Genomic DNA, 25341 nt, shown 5'->3' with positions numbered 1-25341 from the left:
TGAATGGGACCCCAGCATTAAGGCTTAGAAATACTGATTTACATTATAATAAATTACCAGTGGGAAGTTTGGAAGCATTTCCTGAGATGAAATGTTGGTATTTCACAGCTAAGCCAGGCCTCCGGGTGAAATTTGTGAGGGCCTAGCAGAGCTTACTGTGTTCAGACACATTATCAAAGCATGATTACATCATTTCTTCAAATCACGGTGGATCTTGCATGCCCATCATACTTTACTAAGCTCAATGCATTTGATTAACGGAGGTCTTATCACCGCCATAATCTATTCTCCAACAACCACTGACCTGCAGTAGATGAATGCCTGAATAATAAATTCTCAGCTGCTGCATGAGTTCATACAAGTGCAATAATCAGTCCGGATTTAGAGGAAAAATTTAACCAAAGATGTAACAGAAATCCAAAATACAGAAGAGACGGTTCTGTGAAATTCAGATTCATATCATGATATCACGCAGATATTACACCATGTGTAATATTATTTTTTTTGGTGGGTCTTTCATTCATTATTGGTGTTTTCTATAATATCAGGACTACCTGAGCCATTTCAAAAAGGTCCTTGAGTCTCTTTACTGTTTAATAATCTCTGCAACTCTATAACAAGTTCATTCCTGTTGAAATCACTCAAATTATATAAGCCACTACTTTCCTGCATGCTGTACTGAGCAAGCACAATTCAAAATTCCTAACTATGTTGAAACCAAACACACCTCTGAGTAAACAGAAGGTTTGTGCCGCTACAAGAAACTCTACATGACAGTAAAAACCTCAATGTAACCAAAATAAAGCATCTGATCCAAGATCCACACTGACCCACCATTTATCATCAATAATAACTACATGAGTGATGAAATCATTACCACCAGGTTATATTTGGCAATTTTTCAAAACTATTAAATGCTTAAAAGCAAAAATAATAATAAAAAAAACACTCTAGCTTCACAATTAGGAATGTTTGCTGTTTCTCTCAGGCTTCTATGATAGTAAACTGAATATATTTGGGTTTCTGACACTTTATTTTAGTCAATTAATCAACAGATGAATCAATAATGAAAATAACCGTTAGATGCATTCATTTAGTTAGTGTACAACATGTCCTCATTGTTCTGAAATGCGTAGAAGATCTTTTGTTTCACTGTCTGTTTGCGGAGCCCCAATTTAATACAATATATATAGTATTTTATATATGTTATAGTCATTCTTACCACTATATATTGTTGTATGCTACCTTTTTTCCTATTGACAAGTGGAACCCCTTTGGAGACTTCCCAAAAGATGAGTTGCCAACTTTGTACCTTGTGCTGAGTGTCTTTTTTTATTTGTTTAGGATGCTGTGATGCAGGCGATAAATGAGAGTCTATCAGCATGTGCATTACCAGCCCTGGTTCAAAATGCATATCGCATGGGAGGCCCTGTTAGCAGCCTGAGCTACAGCCTTCCACTACAGGTCCTGCAGCCCAGGTGAGTCACCTGTCTTACCTCACTTCACCATTTCACAATACACACACATTCAACTTTCAGTGGAAGATTTCTAAATTAAAAGCATGCTTGGCTGAGTCTGTCATCTCAAGAACAATGCTACAGTTATTTCAGAGCCAACACACACAATCACTAAAGATGGTGTCTTTCTTTATCCTCTTCAGGCCCCACTTTTCTCTGGATGTCAGGACTCGAGCTTCTGAAGGCCTGCTTTTCTTCGCTGCTACCAGAGGAGGGCGTTCTCATCTCGCATTATACATCTCCAAAGGCAGGATCAGACTGTCTGTGGGCAAACAGAAGGAGATCTTCAACAGGGAGAAGTACAATGATGGAAAGTGGCACACGGTCAGTGGACTCATATCATGCCAAATCACATGCATTTTGCTGCTACCATTGAATCACTCAATCCACATTATAGAGCAAAGCTAAACACCTTATCATTCCTTGTGTGTATGTGTGAACATGTTGCCTGCAGGTCATATTCAGTTTGGAGAAGAAGAAGTTTCGATTGGTTGTAGATGGGATCAAAGCCCAGGATGGTCAGCTGACAAATGCTGAGTTGATATCCATGCAGCAGTTTGTGTCACCTGCGTACCTGGGCAGTGCCCCAGAGTCGATGCACAAAGAGCTGAAGGTAAAACAGAAAAATACTCACTGGCCAATTCACACGCTCAAACAATTCATTCACAAATTGTAATGTCTTTCTCTCTATTTTTTTTAACTTTTAGTTGAAGGCCCTTCCAAAGCAAAGTGTGTCCGGCTGTATCCGCAATTTTAAAATGAATGGAGCACCAATGTCGAAACCAACCACGAACCACGGTGCTGGGCCCTGCTTTGAGGGACAGACACAAAGAGGGGCTTATTTCTCAGGGAATGGAGCACACGTCCTCATCAGTGAGTACATCTCTCTGATAACAATCTGAAAATACTACAGAAGCATATCTAACCACCATAAATTCCCTCTTTCAACTTCTGTTAGCAATCAGTAGGAATTGCAACCTTATCCACACAATTTGCCTCCTCCTGAACAAGTCAATGACACAAAATGCTAATAAATAAAAGTATAGAGTATATATATATATATAAGAGTATAGACCTATCCGAAAAGGTCCTAAGATAGACATGTCGATAGACATGAGCGGGGTATTTCCAAGACGAGTGATCGTATGTGAATTTTAAAATTTATTGCCATTTAGAAAAATAAATATTAATTTCTCACAGAAATATTATCAATCAATCAATCCAACTTTATTTTTGTAGCACCTTTCATACAGGTCAGTGCAGTTCAAAGTGCTTCACAGATGATGAAAATACCGAAAATAAGGCAACAGAAAAGACAAGAAAAATTTTACAATTTGATAATTTGAGACAATGCAAGCAAGACAATAAAATGATAAAAATGTAATCAAATGTAATAAAAGCTTTAATAACAGAAATAGTAGTAAAACAGTGTGAATTTAAAACTAGATTAATAAAATAACAGTAAAATAGAATAAAATTATACAAATGAAATACAATAAAATAAGTGATTAATAAAATAACAAAAAATAGAATAACATTTTAGAATTTAAATACTATTAAATAAGTGAATAAAATAACATCCATTCTTAAGCAATAAGAATAAATAGGTTTTAAAGCTCAAGTAGGCGAGATTGGAGCAAATATTATTAAAAAAAGTTATTTTGATAAAACGTCGCTATATCGTGACAGTAGTGCATGAAACAGGTAACCTGAAAAAAAAATCATGTGCCTCTGTGTCCTCCGGTGCTCCTAACAGCATCTGCAAGATTTCACAGACCGGAGGAAAACAAGCAGTAAGAGCTGATCTGAGGTCTGCTGTCTATGGGAGCTGGCTGTCAATCACTCGCAAACTCCGACCAAACGGTCAAACTAGGCAGCGCTGATCAAATATGAATCAATATCATGTTACGTTAATGCCTATTTCTCGCCTCAAATGTTTTCAGAATCATCTTGTAGTGTGCGGTTTAGCTGTAAAATGAGAAAGTTTGTGACGCCGCCGCCATTGTGAAATCTGGTGAAGGAACGCCAAGTTCCGGTCACATGACCGGAGCACAGCCAATAGGAACGCTCTCTCAATGAAATGACCTGTGATTGGTCAAAGTCTCCCGTCACGGGCTAGATTTTTTCAAAATCTGAAAAAAGAGCTATGAGGAAGTGCAGAAGTCTAGTTTTCTCTCAGAACACTTGAATTATAATATGCCGAAAGGTTATTATGGAATTTTTGCCCAATGATGCCAAAAAATATACTGCCTACTGCCTCTTTAAGTTTGCATTTAAAAATGTATACAGATTACATAAAATATGCAAAAATATATTATTTTACAGGTCTCGTGATTTCTTGATAATGTATTAATTAGATACAGACTATGTCTTTAGGTATAATTAAATGTGATACTGATAGTATTTATTTTTGTGAAAAGAAACCTGGAAATCAGCGTTACATTAAAAAAATGGGGGCAGTTATAAGAAGTGAATATCCAGATATGTCCTTGAAAAAACTACTAAAACCTTAATAAGTTGAAAGCTAACAGAGATCCATTTAACCCCAAAAACGTTTATTATACATATTTGGTAATTTCCCCATATGCTAGTAATGTACAACCATGCAGGAAGCCTAATTTACATTTTTGCATGTTCAACTTACTTGCTGTGCACTGAGTAAAATACTTACACTCTAGATATTAATTGAAATTGATTAATTAAGGAACTCCGTCTCCATTTTCTCTATAATTAGTACCAAATTAGATAACACTTTAAAAGACATTTATAGGAAATTAGTTACATGTCAGTTCCTTCCAGTCTCCATGATATGTTAATTTCATGCCTGCCTCCTCATTATTTTGATACTTACAGTCTAAATTATGATTTCTATAACAATGCCAATGATGACAACCATGATGATATCTGTTTTCTGTATTTCAGATGACTCCTTTGTTATAGGATCCAGCTTTGAGCTGCTGTTTAATATTCGTCCGCGGAGTCCAACTGGACTCCTGCTACATATTGGTGATTCCAGCTGGAACCAGTACGGACCTGCAATGGGCCATTATCTCACTGTCTACATGCTCAGAGGAGAGGTGAGGCCGGCCTGACAGTCAGTTTAATGATGTCACATCAGCTGTTTTTTTTCTGGCCAGATACTTCTAACCCAAAATAGTAGTTTTCAGTTATCCCTTCAGTGTCTTTGTCTTTGTTTTGAGGACTTTAACATTACATAACAGATCCTACATTTAACATTGACTGACAAGGTGTCTTTACTTTAAGTGTGTACCCTGTCCACGTGACTAAAACCACTGTGTTTGGACATGCTCCTATTTACAGGTGGTGGCACAAGCGAACAATGGCAAAGGAGAATTCATGGTGTCGGTGAAGCCAAAAGCTTCTTTATGTGATGGAATGTTTCATAAGATTTCAGGTAATATGCTCACAGTCACTTCATGAAACGACATCATCCAAGACAAACTAAAATTGCTGTTGGAACCTATTAGGACGCTGATATAAATCGTCTTTTGCATTAAGTCATTGTCTTCTGTCCATGTGTCTTCTAGTAATCAAGAGGAGAAATGTTGTGCAACTGCACGTGGACACAATGGACAGTTACAAGATTGGACCACAATCTTCCACTACAACTTTGACCAAAGACTCCTTGTATGTGGGCGGCATTCCTGGTGAGTATTAATCTGTTAATGTGAGAGTTAATCTACTCAAATTGCAGTGAGCTGGAAGGAGCTAGAAACATGAAATTTGGCCCAATAACTGGAAATGATGTGCAAGTGCTTCCCAAGAAATATGACTCCAATCGGTCACATAGTGGTACTGCAATTAACGCCACAAAACGTGATTTTGGAAAGGCCACACCCCTCACACCGCAAGTCTGATTGACTTGAAATTTGACACACATGTTCAGCTCAATGTGCTCTACGAAAAATCCTCAAGAACTAAAGTCCGCCTGACTAGAGTTTCAGCCATTTTGATTTTTTTGAAAAGCACATTTTTAATATCTCCATAGGTCCGTCCGATTGCTACCACATTTTCTGTGGATCATTATTGGACCAAACTTATGAAAAATTGCATAAAGCTTGATGATATCTTATTTAGATTTTACATTGGCAACCGCTTATAGTGATCACAGTTACAGCGATCAACCGCTTATAGTGATCACAGTTACAGCGATCAACCGCTTATAGTGATCACAGTTACAGCGATCAACCGCTTATATGGATCAAAAAGCTTGGGACAGAATCATTCCTATACAAATGCTGTTTAAATATTTCACTTATAGTGATCAAGTAGTCCGCTTACAGTGTTCATTTGGGGTCTTTTTTTGTTTTTTACTTTACTCCCAGCACATCAACAGACATAACTCCACAACCGTTGGGCCAATCATCACATGATATGTCCTCAAAAGTACTTGGAACATACCCTGAAAATGTCATTCAAAACAACTACTAAGGGCACTACAGATGCAAAAATGGCCATGGCATAACACAAATCAGACTATAAATCAGAAATTGTTTGTCCAATCATTACAAAACTTGTCAGATTTTTAATAGTTTTATAATATATACGTTATATTTTAGTTAAAGGTCCAGTGTGTAGGATTTGGCAGCATCTAGTGGTGTGGTTGCAAATTGCAACCAACTGAGTACCCCTTCGCTCACTACTCCCTTTCCGAGACTGCGGTAACGTGAGCCGCCGAGTGCAAAACCACTGTTTGCCTCGCTCAGAGGCCATCCTGAATAATAATAATAACCATAAGAGCCAGTGGCCGAGCAACATGGCAAAATCTGTGAAGAGGACCCGCCCCCTATGTAGATATGAAGGGCTCATTCTAAGCTAACGTAAACACAACGATTCTTAGGTTCAGGTGATTACACACTAATAAAAACATAGAATATTATATTCCATTTCTGCTAATAGATCCCCCAAAATGTTACACACTGTTCCTTTAAGTTTATTCACACATACAATCTCACATATTGACCACATGTACCTTTCTGCTGCAGAGATGCCAATGCAACAGACGCTCCCTGTCACATCGTCATTTGTGGGATGCATCCAGGACATGAGGATCAACAGCGACTCGGTCTCTTTTGACAGGCTGTCCGGTGCGTACGGTCCGGTCAACCTCAAAGAGTGTCCAGGCTGAACGTCTCACTGCGTCATCATGAAACAAACCTTGGGACCACGTCCACCGCCAACCATGTGCAATCTGTTACCAAGACAGAGAATGTGTTTGTGTGTGAGAATGTATATTTTATGAGCAGTGTGTTTCAGTGTGAGTGTGTGTGTGAGTCTGTATGTAAAATAGAGATTTGAGCAGCAGCTTACAGGTTCATAATATTTGCTGCTCTGTTAAACAGTTCTGTATTTATTTTGTGATAAAATCATGTATCAGGGCACCAATTCACATATTCTAACAGTTGTTTTACAGTCTGATGTGTTGGTCCATTAATTTTCTGTCGACAATCAAACGCTACTGAATAAGCTTGTGATTGGTCAGGGCTGCCGTAGGAGCAGCCCAGCACTTTAAGAAAACAAATAATGCCTTTTGTGATGGTGCTTTTAATGGAGGTCAACATTATCAGTTGATTTGTTTTTGTTTGTTCATTGGAAAGTTTATACTAGAATAATTACGCTTACACCCACGGTGCTCAACTCAGTGACATTTCAGAGGCTGCCTAGCTGTTTTATATTCATATCCACATGCCAGCATGTAGAGCTCTGCATTTTAACACACAGGCCATGAAATCACATGGTTTTTCCCCATACTGTATTACTGTTGTTCTGAATTAATTTTTCATTTTGCATTCCTTTTTCATGCATGAGGATGTTCTGTGTGGCTGTTAATGTCAGCTACACTAGAGAACAGCATGTACTGAAGTTTGTGGAGCATTGTCTATGAGTTGAAAACCAATATAGATTCTAATAATAAGTCTCACAAGTCATGTTTGGGACCATTTAGCCTATATTACTATAACGTTGAAATTAATGTAACAAAAAACAACAACATGTATTTGATGTATTTAAACTCCCCAGCAAGTGTTTACTTGCCTGCTTTGTACATTTGTGGAAAATTTTGTGACATAAGAAAAAATATGCATGACGATTGGACATGATGATTTTTACATGCATTCCTGTCTTGTGACCACTGATTTGTAAGCTATTTTGTAATTAATGTACTTTATAAATACTTCTCAGTGCCATAAATAGGTCTTGAAAATGATCCTTTGACTTCATGGTGACAACTCAAATTAGTATATGTACTGAAACATGCATTTTTTCCAGACATGGGATTCATTGTTGAATTACCAAGGATGTTTGATTTTGTTAAATGCCTGTTGCCTTGACTCCTCTCTCTTGTCTCTTCCTTGCCTCCTCCACTCACATGGTGGGAGGGGAGAGGAGGCAAGGAAAGGTATTGAAGATGTACAAACAGAGAAATGAGAAGAGCCCACAATCTGATCACCTTTTCAAACTTGACAACATAAACATTGTAAATGCTCCCCTTTGTATTTCCTGTTGCAACGTTTGTTAAAGCAGCAGTGGGTAGAAATGGAGCAAATATGATTAAAACGGTCACTATATCCTGTGCACGAGACAGGTAAACTTAAAAAAATCATGTGCCTCTGTGTCCTCCGGTGCTCCTAATGGCATCTGCAAGATTTCACAGATCGGAAGAAAACAACCAATCAGAGCTGAGCTGGAGCCTGCCGTCTCTGAGCAGCTGTCAATCATTCGCAAACTCCGATCAAACGGTCAAACTAGGCAGCGCTGATCAGATATGAATCAATATTCTGTTACTGCAACGCCTATTTCTGGCCTCAAATGTTTTCAGAAACATCTTGTAGTGTACTTTTTAGCTGTAAAATGAGTAGGTTTGTGACCCGGCAGCCGTGTTGAGATCAGTTGAGGAAATACCAAGCACCGCTCACCAGCCCGGAGCACAGCCAATAGAAACGCTCAATAAAAACGCTCAATTGGCCAAAGTCTGTCGTCACTGGCTAGATTTTTTAAAGCCTGAAAACAGCCATGTTTTGAGCCATGAGGAGGTGCAGAAGTCTAGTTATCTCTCAGAGATCTTGAATTACAATATGCTGAAAGGTTATTATGGAATTTTTGCCCAATGATGCCAAAAATATACTGCCTACCCGCACTTTAAGTGTCCCAGTAAGCTATTCCAGTGAGCCAGCATGCACAATACCAGGACCTCTCCTAAGTGGAATGCAGCCATCATTCATGCAATTAAATATACCTGTGTTTTTTTCCTACTGTGAATGTCTGCTGTGAAAACAGCCTATTGGTGACCCATGAAGGCAACACAACAGGTATGACAGAAAGGTGGAAATGTGGGTGAACATTTCTAATCAGGTGAGTCACACAGACTTTGGTGTAAACCTGTATGACTCCTCATCCTGTGGAATAGATAGATAGATAGATAGATAGATAGATAGATAGTAACTTTATTGATCCCGAGGGAAATTCAAGTTTCCAGCATCACAGTTCCATAGTTCAAAAACATATTAGTAAAAAGGCAGTAAAAAAGTTAGTAGTGCAAAGTACAAAGTACAAAAAAATATACTAGATATAAAAAATACAAGGAGATGAAGAAAACTGTTATAACTGAATATAGTGCAGGGTAACAGCTGTGACACACGACTATTAACAAAATGAATATAGTGCAGAAGAGACTGTTAAAAATGAGAATAGTGCAGAAGAGACTGTTATAAATGAGTAAAGTGCAGAAGAGACTGTTATAAATTAGTATAGTGTAAGAAGAGACTGTTATAAATGAGTAAAGTGCAGAAGAGACTGTTAAAAATGAGTAAAGTGCAGAAGAGACTGTTATAAATTAGTATAGTGTAAGAAGAGACTGTTATAAATGAGTATAGTGCAGAAGAGACTGTTAAAAATGAGTAAAGTGCAGAAGAGACTGTTATAAATTAGTATAGTGCAGAAGAGACTTAAAAATGAGTAAAGTGCAGAAGAGACTTATAAATGAGTATAGTGCAGAAGAGACTGTTATAAAAGAGTAAAGTGCAGAAGAGACTTATAAATTAGTATAGTGCAGAAGAGACTGTTATAAATGAGTAAAGTGCAGAAGAGACTGTTATAAATGAGTATAGTGCAGAAGAGACTGTTATAAATGAGAATAGTGCAGAAGAGACTGTTATAAATGAGTAAAGTGCAGAAGAGACTGTTATAAATTAGTATAGTGCAGAAGAGACTGTTATAAATGAGTATAGTGCAGAAGAGACTGTTATAAATGAGTATAGTGCAGAAGAGACTTATAAATTAGTATAGTGTAGGGTAACTCCAGTAGCTTAGTCTATGAAAGTGCACTGTGTCACATTTTAACACATTAGTAAAATGATGACACGACACAAAGAGAGACATTACGGCTCTATTCTCCTTTTTAAAAGCTCCCCATCTCGGTTGTTTATTGCGCTTAAGTTGCACCTCGTGTGTGATGATCGAGGGCTGATATTTCCGACAGCACTCAAACGCAGCACATTTCCTGTCTGCACAGGAACACACGACGAGCACCGGTCAGTCAGTCAGGCGGCAGGATACGGAACAACCTGGAGACAACACAGGTAGATAGCTGTTATCCACCTGCTGCTTCAACCTGGTATATCAGTCTGTTCCTGCAAGAATATGACTACTCTAAACTGCGCCACTGGCTGAGACTATTCAGCCTGTATTAAACTAACGAGACGCACCGCACGGTTCCTCCCTCCTCCCTTCCTCCTCCACGTTCAGCTCCTCTCCTCCTGGTTTCGGGTGTCTCAATGGCGGACCCGACAGAACCAGCTCCGGGCAGCCTGGAGGAGGATGAGAAGACAACAGACGGTATCAACGACGCAGAGCTGGCTCTCAAAGGGATCAACATGCTGCTCAACAATGGATTCAAGGAGAGCGACGAGCTCTTCAGGTTATACAGGTGAGCAGTCTTTCTGTCTAGTAAACATTTCACTGATTAAATGGTATAAATGTGACTAGTGTCCACACTACTAGTAGAAAGTCATCCTTCTGTCTTTTGCATAATTTGCAAGGCAAAACCCCAACATCCTTGTGACCATATGATCAGATCACGAGCTTGTTTTAAATACCCTAGGCAAATATATTTCCACTCCCAAGATGTGACCTTTTATTTTTTTTTTTTTTTTTATTTATTTGCATATATATATATATATATATATATATATATATATTTCCCTCCCAGGCCATCAGACTTTTAAATATATAATTCATACACCTTCTCACACAAAAATATATCTTATACTGTATATTTTCTTAAAGTATATGTTCTTAATATGTCCTTGTACAAAGTATTTCTTTTTATAATTGTAATGTAAATGAAATTGTAATGTAAATGTAATATAACTTATTATTTTTAATGGAGCTTCCCAGCAAAAAGTATTTCACACGTTTGTACCTGTACAACCTGCAACCTGACAATAAACATCTTGAATCTTGAATATAAACAAAACAATAACAACATAGGAAGAAAGATCTAAACTAACATCATTTTTAAAATACAACAAAAGTTAAACAACAACAACAAGAAGTACACAAAATGTGCAGAAAAACCTAACCAAACAGTGGAAAACAATCCAATAAAAACAATGAAATACATACAAAAAAACAGTACAGAAGAAAAGAAAATATATCTAAACATATCAAAAGCTCACACAGTCTAATGACTTTAATTATAATGATATTGCTATTATTATTATTATTATTATTATTATTATTATTATTATGTGGTGGCAGGCTGCTGTAAGTGTGTCAATCAGTGTAATAATGAAACTGTTTTCAAAGAAGTGTTCCTCTCATGTCAGTATAGCTGGCTCTCAGTTCCTTTTGAACAGGTTTGTGTTAAATGTCTCGACCCAGCTAGTTTGTTCACACTACACATCACTTGTCAATTAGATGGTTGTACACACTGGCATAGTAATTTAGTATCCAAATGTAAAGGTTTGTTTGTTTATTTGTTTTGCACAATTTAAGACTATACAACATAACACAAAAATAAATGAATAATATACGATGTAGGAAGAGGCAAAAAACCCACTGGGCTTATCTGAAGCCTTCACCTAGAGACAAGATTAATATAAATAAATAATACGACTACATAATAGTGATAACAAATAATTAAGACAAGATATATATAATAACAATAACAATACAGTGAATATATAAAAAAAAGACGGGTGTGTTGCGTGGAAGTGTATCGTCAGTGTTTGTGAGGAGGATATTGATTTAAATATCTATAAAGACTTCTGGACAATCGTAACCAAACAACATTGTGAGTTGGAAAAAACATAAAAACAGATACATGGACAACATGGGGAAAAGCAATTACAAAACAGCAATTAAATTACCCTTTAAGCGACTTTTGAAACATTTGACAGATGAACAGTTTATTGATAGATGTGAAAAGCTGCTCCATAATTTGGTTCCTCTAAATCGAAAATTGACCTCTACTAGTGAGGAATTTAGGAGGATGAAGATCTAGAGATTGACGGGTTGAGTAAGAACGGACCTGAGAATTTGTTTTAAAATAGGTCTTGAACTGCTCAGGGAATATTCCCACCAGAAAGTATCTTATAAATAAAAACACATATTTGAGAAATATTGATATCATAAATAGTAAGGTTGTAAATTATTTGTGTTTATTTTTTTCTATTTATCTTTCTTGCCTTATGAACACTCTCTATGCCATATCACATGAGCGTCAGGGATGTACGAAAATATTGAATGTCGCAATATGTTTTGTGATACTGTATCTATTCTATTAATTTGTAAAGAGATGTGCCCTCTCAGTGTATGCGTCCTCTAGAACACATACACCTTATCACAGGGACTGTGATAAATGCAAATGAAGATCCCACTATTATGATAGCAAAAAAAATAAAACTTCTTTTTACTCAGGTTTTATGCATATGGTGGTGTGTTCTTTATACTATGACAGTTTTACATTTTTTTATTAAAAAATCATAATCGTCTTACTTACAGTATCGCAATATATTGAACCGTAAACCCTTGTATCATGATACGTATCAGATTCTTGCCAATACACAGACCTAATGAGCGCATGCTTTTAGTTTAAGTTATCTTTGACAGTGGGTTATGAATGACTCTTCTTGATATTTGCATAACTGATGGGTGTTTATGGGAGGCATTGTTGTCAAGTACTTTGTCTCTGTTTTTTACTGTGTTACTATGTCTAAAATTATTGATAGATACATACAAATTGTGTAGTTTACATCACTGTAATTATTTCATGTAATATGCTGCCAGGAGAATGCCACTTTTCTAGCAAATGATCCTTTAATCAAGTGGTTCCCGTCCTGTGAGGTCATCCAGAGGTTATAAGAGACATTTTACAGGATAGGAGAGCTGAAATAAACATTTATGTAGAGCTTCATCTAACTATTATTTTCATTGTTGATTAATCTGTCGATTATTTTCTTGATTAATCGATTCGCTGTTTGGTCTATAAAATGGGGGAAACTGTCGATCAGTGTTTCCTAAAGCCCAAGATGACGTCCTCAAATGTCTTGTTTTGTCCACAACTCAAACATATTCAGTTTACTGTCATAGAGGAGTAAAAAAAACAGAAAATATCCACATTAAAGAAGCTGCAATCAGAAAATTATTGTTTTTGTCTTAAAAAAATTTAAAAGTTGACAACTAATCGATTAATTGTTGCAGCTGTACATTTATGCTATACTAATAATAATATTTTATCCTCTTTTTCGTGTGAACTTCCTTTGTTTGACCTTTTTTTTAAGGGCTATTTAAATAAAACGCGTACAAAAAAACCTACTGGATTGGTTGACCTCATTATAATCAACCTGTGATGGGTCACAAGTACCACATTGATGTTTAAAGAGGTCACCACACACTCAGACCATAGTACACTTGCTGATTGTAGGATTTTGTATACATTCAATCATGCTCTCCTGTTATTATGAGGGCTGATTATCTCTAGGAAAGGTTTGCTTTCAACTTGAATGTTGTGATGCCAGAGAAGGGCAAACCCTATGTGTGTCCTGACCCCTGGTGAAAGCTTAAATGTCACCTCCACTAATTGCGTTTAGCACTAGGTGTCATCCTGTTTTGATTACACATTAGTAAAAAAAGATGGAGGGAAGTGAAATATGCATAACCTAGCAACTGAGGGTGAACTTGTGACTTTCTGTATTAACCAGTTCCCCAATAAGGTTCCTCTGGCTCATTTAAGGTTATGTTGTGTGTTGCATTATAGGTGTAGGCGATGAGTTGAGGACGCTTTCCACATTCCTATTTAATTAGTTGCTTTTGTCTGACTGTCATCTTGATCTTCGCAGGGAATCAATCCAGTGCTTGATGCATGATACCGGCTTAACACATTTTAGTTACTCCACCCATGAACTTGTGTTTTGTCCTCTAGATCTGTTGTTAACACAGCAAAACTCTCACTGACACATCACATTCACTTCTGTTTCAGGAACCACAGTCCTTTGATGAGTTTCGGGGCCAGTTTTGTGAGTTTTCTGGTGAGTTAAGAAGCAACATCCTTTTTGCAGCACTCTGCTATTTTACTTTATGGTCCAAATGCTGACCAAAATGATTGTAAAGTCAACTGAAAAAGCAGTTATGTTTCATAATAAGGTTCAAGGAATTTCCCTTGTGTTCCTGCCTGGTACAAAGCCAGACTATCTTTTCTGGCACAAAAATAGAGGTGTGGACTGAAACTCAATAGGAACAAAAGGAAGATCATTAAAATTAATTGCGAGTGTAACCGTCCCAAATAAACAACTGAAAGAACATTCAGAGAATACGTTGCAAGTTGAAAATAAAATAAACTAGGGCTGTCATTAATCACGACTAATTGCATGATTGTCCATAGTTAAAGCTGAGGCCTGTACTACGAAGCAGGATTTCCGGTTATCGAGATAACTTCAGGGTTAACTCTGGGTTTTCGGTACTACGAAGCTGGTTCACTTCTTACCGGGGTAGATCACCATGGTAACTTATGCTGAACGGCTAACCTGCTCCGGAGCAGGTTATGTTCCAGATAAGAGATCAACTCGTATGAAAGCACCTCCTACTGACCAATCAGAGCTCAGTGCGGTGATTGTATGACAATATTACACACATATGAAGAAGTTTAAGTCATAATCCAGACTAAAAACAACACAGTTTAAACTGACAAATACAGGAATGACAGCGAATTTTATGTTGAGGGTGTTTACCGCTTTGCATTATGTTTTTATATTTATTTGTTTTTACTTGCTCTCGAGTCCGTTTCACACCGTCACAGAAGCAGGTGAAAGGATGTTTAAATGGCTATAGACGCATCAGCATTTTCGCAGCGTAAAAAGATAAGTTATCCAATCAACTTTTACACTCTGAAAAGCTATTTATATTTAGACGAGTATATTCGACTTTTGATTGTTCCGTTATATTAATAAGTCTGTTAATTTACGCATTCACACATCGGGAGTTTTTTCTTTTTTTCCAGCTGTTCTTTCTGCATTTAGCAGCTTCAACTGTGTTATTTTTAGTCTGGATTATGTGTTTAACTTCTTCGTATTTGTCTAATCTAGTTTACTCTTTGTTAAATGTGCCGCTCTGCCTGTCTGTCAGTGGACTTGTTCATGTCTGTGATTGGTCAGATGCCGCAAACACCTCCTCGTTCATGTGAACGCGCTCATAACGAGATTGGAAAACCCTGGGTTGATTTACCGAGTTGATAACCAGCTTCGTATTACAGTTTAGCGAGATCTCGTTTGTTAGGGTAAGTGAAGCCAGATAACGAGAAGATACCCTGGGTATGTTGAACTCGCTTCGTAGTACAGGCCTCCGCAGTCGGTAGAATTGGAGCAATGGATTCCTTAGGTTTTTCTAGTTTCATATGATATGATGATGATATGATCACTATCTTCACTCAAACTTAAAACCAACCTACAACCTCCGAAAGATCAGTTGTGTTAAAGAAATTAGTGACGTTAAAACGAATTTGCGTCAACGCATTAACTTTGACTGCCCTAAAATAAATGTATAGAAATACAGTTGCGCCTGTATTATACAAAAAAATCTTTACTCAGGATCTACTTACTCACTTGTCACAGAGTTTTAATGATCCCTAATATCAAGTTGGCCATCTCCATTTGACTGATATGTGGTGCCAGTTGATGTCACCATCTATCGTACTCTATACTGTAGCTGGTGAGATCCAGTAAGCATTTAACAAACCTTTCTTTACTTCCACTCAGAGGAATACTTGCTGCTACCTTCAGTGTCGTTCTGTTAATCCGAAAACTCAGGAAGAGTAAGATGTGAGATTGACCCGAGATTGGCCGAAGGGAGAGAATTAAAAATGATGTTCACACAAAGGGCAATCTTTCATATTTTTCCTCTCCATTTATTTGAATAGTGCAAAAAACAAGACAAGACAACTTGTTTGAGTTAGCAAGGTTTACCAGATACCTCAGCACAGAAAAGAGAAACTCCCAAGAAAACTGTGATGATTAAAACATAAAACAAATGTTAGTGCAGGCAAAGTAACAGGGGGATCCATCACCTTGAGGGATAATTGTTTCCCTCTGTCAAGTATCACGTAATGAAACAAAAGAGCCTGGAGTGTGCCACCAGAATAACTGTTACTAATTAACCCTAAGAGACCCGCCATAGAAACATTTTTGTCTTTTTTAGGGGGTCTTTAGGGGGAGATAGCAGGTCAACAGTACATGTCACATAGAAGTGGTGTACATCATCTGAAAGCTGGGAACCTGAAGATTAATTTGAGATGCAGCTCAGCACTGTGTGTCAAGTTGTTCTAGTCATGAATTAGAAATAAACATGACTGAATTAATTAAAATAAATTTTGAAAGCGTATAAGGGCTTAGAACATTATGATGGAAGTATGTGATGGCTATTCCCATGATCACTTATGTCTCATAAGTTGTTGCAGCAAAATGGTTGATACCATTTGTTGCTAAATTTGACCATTTATCACTGGTGAATTTTATAAAAATGATCAATAATCCAATAATTATTCTGTTTTTAAGTAATGAATCAATAATTTAATTTTAAAATGTAATTGCAAACAATGTCTGCCTTTCATATTACATCTTACAATACATTGTGTCTCCTGTTTTAAAGGGACTGTTTGTAACTTTTTAAGCGTATAAATGTAGCGGGTCGGCACACATGCGCGTTCGCATATGCGCACTCGCGTGTGGCCGGAGCCTCGTCTCCGCTGCATGCTCTCCTTCACTCAGACAGCGCGCGCGTCCTCCACCTCAAGACGTGAACGCGCGCTCACTACACACTACAGAAGAGTTAGTTTAGCTCTGAGAATATCTAGTGAATGCACAGGGGACGTTTGTGCAGAAATAAATGCTGCAGCTCCTCCAGACCAACAGAGGTTTTCCGTGTCTTGTGAAGTGACGGAGCTCTTCAGAGAGTTACGTTGTCTTCTCGTTACCGACCGGGTGCCGGTGTCTCATGCTCTCTCCGGCTGCGGGCGGAGAGAGCAGAGGAGACTCTCTGCAGAGCCCCGCTGCATCAGCCTGCACTTAGGCAGGAAAAGCCAACACTAGGATCAGATCTAAATCATGTTCATGGAGAGACCTTCATCTGGTCAGCTAACATTACTGCCAAGCAGCTGAAATATAGAGTGATATTGTGGTTTTAGCTGACGTCTGTCGCCTCACTGTTTTGAGCGATGCTCGTTCAGGTATATTGAGAGCGAGCAAGCGCGAGCCCGACGCTGACTTTCGTTGATTTCACGGCCACAGGTGTCGCTGTTAACAAGCATTTTCTGAAAGTTACAAATAGTCCCTTTAAATCAACTAATCGATCAGTCGACAAACTCCATGAGTATTAGCCGACTAAGAATTTCTTTGGTCGAGGACAACCCTAACTCCTACATATTATTTGTTCTTTATGAAATCTGAAAAGTAAGAGGAAGATTCATTTGTACAGTTTTGTTTTGTTTTTACTGCTTTCTGGACTCCAGGGTTCAATCCAGGATTAGATGTCTTGCTTCACTTGTAAGACTTGTGGATCTAGAGCATTCATTTTGGAATAGTTGTACTGTATGTAAATAACAGGGTTATTTATCTGGCTACCTTTTTGTAGAATGCCATGATGACGTTTGAGGAGGAGAAAATGCAGATGGCCTTTGAGGACCTCAAAGCTACAGAGAAACTGTGTGAGAGTGAAAACACTGGTGTCATCGAGACCATTAAAAACAAGATCAAGAGGAGTGTGAGTAACCTCTTCAACACTAATGAGATATAGATATATATAGAACAAATGTAATTTGCCTGAAAAGGAGCATTTTAAGTTGGACCATAACGTCCAGGTTTGCTGTTTGTTAGCTTGCCTGTCACATCAGTCTATAAGAGTGAGGGATTTGTGTGGGTAGATGGACTCTCAGAGGTCGGGGGTGGCTGCAGTGGACCGACTCCAGAGGCAGATCATCATTGCAGACTGCCAGGTTTACCTTGCAGTGTTGTCTTTCATCAAACAAGAGCTGTCATGTAAGGGAACCTTTTGTATTTGGTGGTTAACTGTGAACGCTGCACATTTATCGGTATGAAATGAAAATAATAATAATGAACTTCGCAGTACTGTAATCTGAGTTTTAATATCACAAGATGCATATATATATATATATATATTTTTTTTTAAATAACCAGCAGGCCATTGTAAAGCATAGCATGTTTCGCTGACCTCAGCTTCAATCTCCTGGCAGCATATATCAAAGGAGGCTGGATCCTCCGTAAAGCCTGGAAGATGTACAACAAATGTTACAGCGACATCACTCACCTGCAGGAGGGCAGAAGAAGAAGAGCCTCTGAACAACAAGCAATGGCGCAACCATCTCCGTCCTCCCCTGACACATCCAACCACGGCCGCTTCTCTTCACCTGGGCCGAGCCCATCTCTGAGAATGGACGGTATCAGCCCAGAGGCTCTGGATCGGTTAAAAGGTTCGGTCAGCTTCGGTTACGGCCTCTTCCACCTCTGTATCTCGATGGTGCCGCCGCACCTCCTGAAGATCGTCAACCTCCTGGGCTTCCCTGGCGACCGCCTTCAAGGCCTGTCAGCGCTCACGTACGCCAGTGAAAGTAAGGACATGAAGGCCCCCTTAGCTACGTGAGTATGTGAGTGAGTACGTTTGTGTATCTGTATTCTGGCTATAACTGAATGCAGTTGTAAACAATCTGACAAAGTCATGGAAGCATCAGATGACATCTCTGTGAGATGAAGTACTGTCTTGTGTTTGTGGCTACCATAAATCATGCCATAAATAAAAATGACTGATCCTAAATTACCGGGACATTCATCACTAACTCATTGTATAATGATAATAATAATGATAATTTCATACCACATGATGTCATCTTTACACTCATTCCATTCTCTGTGCTTCCCCCACAGCCTGGCCCTCCTGTGGTACCACACAGTAGTGCAGCCCTTCTTTGCTCTGGATGGCACAGACACTCAGACGGGTCTGATGGAAGCCAAATCCATTCTTCAACAAAGGGAGGCTACCTATCCAAACTCCTCCCTCTTCATGTTTTTCAAAGGCAGAGTCCAACGCCTCGAGGTGAATATATGTTAAGAATACACCTTACTATATCCTACTCTTGTTGCCTATTCTCCTGCGTTATGAAAGCTCAATATTGCCTCAGACTGTAACTCACACCACAAAGTTCCTCCTTCTAGTGCCAGATCAGTAGTGCCTTGACATCCTTCCGCGATGCCTTAGAGCTGGCCTCTGACCAGAGGGAGATTCAGCATGTGTGTCTATATGAAATAGGTACTAGTTTCCCTCTCACATTTCAAACCACCTAGCTCAGCGCTAGCCTGCATCATAATTTCTGATTGTTTAACATTTTAGGTTGGTGCAGCATGATCGAGCTGAACTACAGAGAAGCCTACAGGGCCTTTGAGCGACTGAAGACCGAGTCTCGCTGGTCCCAGTGCTACTACGCCTATTTAACTGGAGGTGGTAACAGTACAAACGCTTTACGGTCATTTCTTGTGAGTTTGGTATTGGCTCCTAATCCATATAATATTTTGTTGGGTTGTGTAGTGTGCCAAGGAGCCACAGGTGATCTGGAGGGAGCTGTCACAGTTTTCAAGGACGTTGAAAGACTTTTCAAACGCAAGAATAATCAGATAGAGTTGTTCTCCATGAAGAGGGTGAGTATGTATCCAGCTGATTTTTCTACTGCAAATTCTTGGTGCAAAATACAGCAAAAATAAGTATGTATGTATGCACACATTTTATCAGGCTGAGAAGCTAAGGACCCCCAGTTTATCGAAAGAACTCTGCATCCTGTCTGTGATTGAGATTCTTTATCTGTGGAAAGCTCTGCCCAACTGCTCCACCGCCAAGCTTCAGGCAATGACACGAGGTACACAATTTATAAAATGGTTTAATCACCAAACTAGTTTTTGTGTGTCGTCTTGCAGCCTTGTTTGTTGTTGCGTCATTGGGCGTTGCTCAATTGTATTTTTTATTTGTTTTAGTCCTTCAGGGGATTGAAGATGCCTCATGTGCAGGCCTGAAAAACCTGCTTCTTGGTGCCATAAGCGGATGTCTTCAGAACACCAAAGATGCCATTCAGGTACTCTTATGTCGAATTTATAATACAATGTATAGGGTGTGGAAATATGAGGCAATGCAGGATACACTACACGCATCATTGTAGTTGTAGGTACTCATGACACATAAGTCAGTACTGTGTTGATGATAGCCATAACTCATCTAGTGTGTCATAAATGATTTTTCCCTATCTTTATTTGCAGTTTTTCCATCTGGCTGCAAGGGATGAGGTTGGTCGTCTGAGCAACTCTTATGTGCAGCCCTACTCCTGCTATGAACTGGGCTGTGTGCTGCTGAACACTCCAGAGGTAAGTTTGTGTGTGTAATAGAAAGAGACTCTTTTCCTTATCTGAGATGGTGAAAAAGTCACATAAATATTTGATTGTCTTTTTTTCCAGTCTGCAGGGAATGGCCGAATGCTGATGCTTCAGGCTAAGGTACAGTAGGTTTCTTTACCTTTTTTTTGCTTTGTTTTCTAAAGATTTGGTTCTCATTTGCTTATTGATTGTTCATAAACTTTAAGTTGTTGGTAGCAATGTTCTTTGACTAGTCCTCCTCTAACAGGCTTCATTATTGTTTACCCTAGGGCTGCACAATTAATCGCGATCATGATTTTGGCTTCCCACAATTAAGTTAACATGATCACCTGATGATATTGACGCGTAAAATGCATGCTGCACTCATAGAAAATTCTGCTGCATATCAAACCAAGCACTTCCTAAACTAACAGCCAGCCACCAGCTGGCGATTGAGATGTTTGGGCTTCACTTTTGGAGCCGTCATGCCGCTGCGTGCGGACCGTACAGCGGCAGCCTGTGAGAAACTTACCTGAATGTTGCGGTTGCAGTCCAGACTAGAAGAGAGTAGAATATGCTGTATATTAATCGTTTTGCCCGTCGGACTGCCTTCAGTGCGGGTGGTCTGCGGCGATGTCGGCAACCCACCTGACCCGTCTTGAAACATGGTGCTCGTCCTGTTAACCTCGCTTTGTTGGTGTGACTTTTTTGCCATTGTCACCATTCATATTTATGCAACCACTGTGTTCATGATTAAATTGTTTACAAGAGCACAAAGTTCTTCATAGATCTAGCCTCTCAATTTTGCTCTCAAGCACCAGATTGATGCATTTAACATTAAAAATGTAGCCTACAAAATTTAGGTTGAATATTTCTGTATTTCTTTTACATATCGCAATATTTGCCACAGAAAAAAAAAATATTGCAATGTCAGAGAGGTGTCTGAACATCTTTTGCAATAATGAACAATTGTGACGAAACAGATGTGGTGAAGGCAGTTCCAAAGGGTTACGTCAGTTTGTGTCTACACAAGTACAGTAAATGGCATCCGCATTGCTTGTGGTGCACTGGCTGCAGCCTCACCCACCTGAATTGCATTGGAAATGTTTGGTGCAACTGCATTGACTTTGTAAGTGGGATGGGAAGCTGAGACTGACAGAGCACAGATCCCACTCTCTCTGCTGTTGCTGTAACTGCCAACTCTGCATGCCTGAGCAGATGCAGCAGTGTCTGACAGGATATGAGCAGGGGGGCTCTCTGCTTCTTTAATGGCTATGCTGCTACATGATTGGCAACAAGAGCATTGATCAGTCTGAGTGTGCTGACTGCAAAGCTTGTTTGAGGGCAGAGCATGTACAAACTAACATTTTTATTTTCTTCACTATTTTGTCTTTTTTCATGGACTATGCAGGAGGACTATGCCGGCTATGACTTTGAGAACAGGCTCCATGTTCGTATTCATTCAGCTCTCGCCTCCATGAGGGCTGCTGCAGCCCAGCCTTGACATTTCATCTGCACTTCAGAAATAACTGGAAGAAATGTCTTTTAAAAAAAAAAAAGCCACAATACCATTCAAGTCACTAATGTTACACTGCTTTATTTGTTTTAATTTATTCTTATTTCCAGATTCTGAGCCAATGCATCGTTTTAAAATATGTGCAATATACACAGGTGTTTTATGGGAGAACAGTTACAGGAGTGATTTTATTTATCTGTTACTGTATTTTATAATAAATTAATACATTGGGTTTTTGTTGTTTACATGGTTAATTTCAAATCAGATGAAAATCTTTAAATTAATTTCGAAAAGCATGTTGCTTCCGTAGATGGAACATTTTTCCTCTGATTTGATCTGGAGAAAAGTCAGGTCAAGTAGAGTAATGGCACAAAGCAGTTACAATGAATGACATCTCAGTGTTGGTTGCTGACTTTGACATTTGTGATGTAAAGGCTTTGCAAATCAATAAGCTAAACCAAACAGTGATTTTTTTTAATTTTTTTTTTAATATGGCCCCTTTTTAAACAATTGTTTTTTTTATCAGTGTAAATATGTCTTGCACAAAGGTTTTGATAGATGTGCCAACATCATGTTGTGAGTGGCCTAGATGCACAGTGCTACTCCTGGCTGTAAACTGATTCTCATTTATATTGTTTGTTTTAAGATAATAAAATGAATATTGTAAAATGGAATATGGTTGTATCTGCTACACTTAATTAGGTGTACATGATAAATGCACCTACTGGAACAACAAAGTGTTAAAAGTGCTAAATTTGATATCCAGAGCATTAATGCAGCAGCAAACAACTATTTGATATGTAAAGATATGGAGGAGTAATGTCTACCTGAGCAGAGAATGAAGTCGCTCTCCCTCCTCTGTGTGTGTGTGTGTGTGTGTGTGTGTGTGTGTGTGTGTGTGTGTGTGTGTGTGTGTGTGTGTGTGTGTGTGTGTGTGTTGTAATCCGAGCTTCTCCGTGCTTTGTTGACATAACCGGGCCGTCCGCGTGTGCTTTTAGTGCATGTTTGTGCATTTGAGCGTGCCTCATTGTCTACAATGTCTTGGACTTCTCTCCATGTCTGTTCACTGGTGTCAAGCTTTTCCTCAGGAGTTTCAGTTCTGCCTACCTTCGGGTGTTCACTTAAAGTCTGTCACTGTGGCTCTCTTTGAGGAACTCCTCCACAACTCCCTTAGGGCTGATTAGTCTCCCAGATCTTGCTTCTCCCAACAGAGTTTGGTGAACCTGTATGGGTCCATAATGAACTGAGCTCGCTTGGCCTCCTTCTCCTTCCTCCGTCTTCCAAGACCTTTCTGCCTTTTGCAGTCTGCACAGTTGCCCTCGTCTAGTCCACTGTTATACCGTCCTTTTCTTCAGCACTAGCTCTTTTGATCTGCTTATTGAGGGTCTTGATTTCCCTTCTCTCCCTCCTGTTGGGGCATTTTCTGGGGTGTTCTGCTGGTGTCCTTCCTCTGTACCAAAATGTTCTCTGGCCATATTGAAGTCAATTGTTGTCATGCTGTCTATTTCCCTCGGCTTCTCCTCCTAGTATGGCCTCTAGAACTCTGTCAAGGTCCTGATCTAGTTGGTTCTATCCTGTGTTGTCATTCGCTGGGGGCCACTTCACTTTCTCTCTCGCAGGTTGGGTGCCTGGGGTGCTATTCCGAGAGTCCCTCCTGTGGCTTTGGGGTGGAACAGCTGCTGAGAGGTCTCCTGTGCTGTGGGGTGCTTCCTGACTCCTGCGTCTCACTAAGTGTCTCCACTGTCCGCTGCATGCATTTCTCCCGTCTTCTAAATTTAGTCCAGGATTTATGTATCTTAAGTCCCTTTGCATTCTTGCAAACCTTCCCGCAATGGCACTTGACTTCTAACACTTCTCCTGAGTATGCTAATTTTTCAGTTCTGTAGCTTTTGCTGGTGCCCTCTTGCAAGTTGCTAGCCTCACTCACTCACGGCAGTTTTTCCTGGAGTTCATCTGTCTCTCCAATCACAAACTTTCATTGGACGTTTTGACCCTGAACCACAGCGTCCTCCACTTGGCAAGTCGGCAGTGGTGGCCAGTCACTGTCCATCTTCTCTTGCCTTCCAGCTCAACTCCTCCCGCCTATTCCAGAGCCAGCAACAGGCTCTTTCCGTAGCCTCCCCTAACCTGCGAGCAGCTGTCTTCCTCTCCTTGCCTGCTATTCCACGTGCTCTGAGCGCCTTCCACACAGACTGCGCTGGGAAACCTTTGCAGCCAACCTCAACTGGAAATAGCCACACCTGCCACCTTTTTTAATTGTTTGACAAACTATACTATTTCAACACTATATGCTATTCTATGACTTTTTATGATTTCGACAAATTATACTATGATTTTTTTTAATTTTTTCAAAATACTATACTATGACTTTTTAGAAAAATTTCAACATATTATGATTTTTTTTATTTTCCAACATTTTTTCGACATGCTGTACTATGAAGTTTTTTCATGAAATCTTTCGGCTTGCTATACTATGACTACTTTTCATGACATTTTTTGGCATGTTATGCAATGACTCAACGATTTTTTTCGACATACTATACTGTTACTTTTTCATGACATTTTTCAACATACTATAATATGACTCATGAAATTTTTCGACATACTATACTATAAAGTTTTTTCATGAAATTTTCGACATGTGGTACTGACTTCATGAATTTTTTTGGCATGTTATGCTATGACTTTCATGAATTTATTTCGACATACTATACTGTGACTTTTTTTCAGGACATTTTTCAACATACTTTACTATGACTTTTTCATGAAATTTTTCGGCATGCTATACTTTGACTTTTTCATGAAATGTTTCAACATACTGTACTATGACTTTTATTCATTACATTTTTCGACATACTATAATATGACTTTTTCATGAAATTTTTCGGCATGCTATACTATGACTTATCATGAAATGTTTCAACATACTGTACTATAAAGTTTTTTCATGAAATGTTTCGGCATGCTATGCAATGACTTTCAGGACATTTTCCAACATACTTTACTATGACTTTTTCATGAAATTTTTCGGCATGCTATAATATGACTTTTTATCATGAAATGTTTCAACATACTGTACTATAAAGTTTTTCATGAAATTTTTCGACATGCTAAACTATGACTTTTTATAATGAAATTTTTCGACATTAAATTATGAAGTTTTCGACATGCTATGACTTTTTTTTCATGAAATTTTTCCATATGCTATACTATGAAGTTTTTTTCATAATCTTTCAACATACTATACTGTGACTTTTTCTTATGCAATTTTTCGACATGCTATACTATGACTTTTTTACATAAAAATTTTCAACATACTATACTATGACTTTTATTCATTACATTTTTCGACATACTATAATATGACTTTTCATGAAATCTTTCGGCATGT

At 38.7% G+C, this 25341-nt stretch overlaps 2 protein-coding genes across 6 annotated transcripts in view; both read left to right on the top strand.

Moving 5' to 3' along the window:
- The window catches only part of LOC119498660 (laminin subunit alpha-3-like), a 71836-nt gene extending 64109 nt beyond the window's left edge, over nt 1-7727 (top strand). For all 3 annotated transcript variants that reach the window (XM_037787699.1, XM_037787697.1, XM_037787698.1), the window contains 8 exons: nt 1345-1478; nt 1661-1841; nt 1972-2130; nt 2225-2390; nt 4440-4594; nt 4839-4932; nt 5066-5185; nt 6524-7727. In XM_037787699.1, coding sequence (XP_037643627.1) covers nt 1345-1478; nt 1661-1841; nt 1972-2130; nt 2225-2390; nt 4440-4594; nt 4839-4932; nt 5066-5185; nt 6524-6666 — 1152 coding nt within the window. In that variant the 3' untranslated portion in view covers nt 6667-7727. The remainder of the gene's footprint in view (nt 1-1344; nt 1479-1660; nt 1842-1971; nt 2131-2224; nt 2391-4439; nt 4595-4838; nt 4933-5065; nt 5186-6523) is intronic.
- A 2178-nt stretch (nt 7728-9905) lies between these two features.
- LOC119498663 (tetratricopeptide repeat protein 39C-like) lies at nt 9906-22624 on the top strand. 3 transcript variants are annotated; one of them, XM_037787705.1, is made up of 15 exons: nt 9906-10114; nt 10281-10461; nt 14017-14065; nt 17658-17786; nt 17947-18061; nt 18277-18679; nt 18965-19133; nt 19253-19346; nt 19428-19535; nt 19623-19732; nt 19824-19947; nt 20063-20160; nt 20342-20446; nt 20537-20575; nt 21846-22624. In XM_037787705.1, exons 2-15 carry the CDS (start codon nt 10310-10312, stop codon nt 21936-21938), a joined length of 1788 nt encoding a protein of 595 aa, XP_037643633.1. In that variant the 5' UTR covers nt 9906-10114; nt 10281-10309; the 3' UTR covers nt 21939-22624. The 3 variants fall into 3 exon arrangements, with proteins under 3 accessions (XP_037643633.1, XP_037643632.1, XP_037643634.1); XM_037787704.1 differs by having other exon boundaries at nt 9907-10461; XM_037787706.1 differs by lacking the exons at nt 9906-10114; nt 14017-14065 and having other exon boundaries at nt 10327-10461.
- The last annotated feature ends 2717 nt before the right edge of the window (nt 22625-25341 follow it).

Source organism: Sebastes umbrosus, chromosome 12, assembly GCF_015220745.1.
Source record: "Sebastes umbrosus isolate fSebUmb1 chromosome 12, fSebUmb1.pri, whole genome shotgun sequence".
NCBI lineage: Eukaryota > Metazoa > Chordata > Actinopteri > Perciformes > Sebastidae > Sebastes > Sebastes umbrosus.
This window is presented reverse-complemented; position numbering and strand designations above follow the sequence as displayed.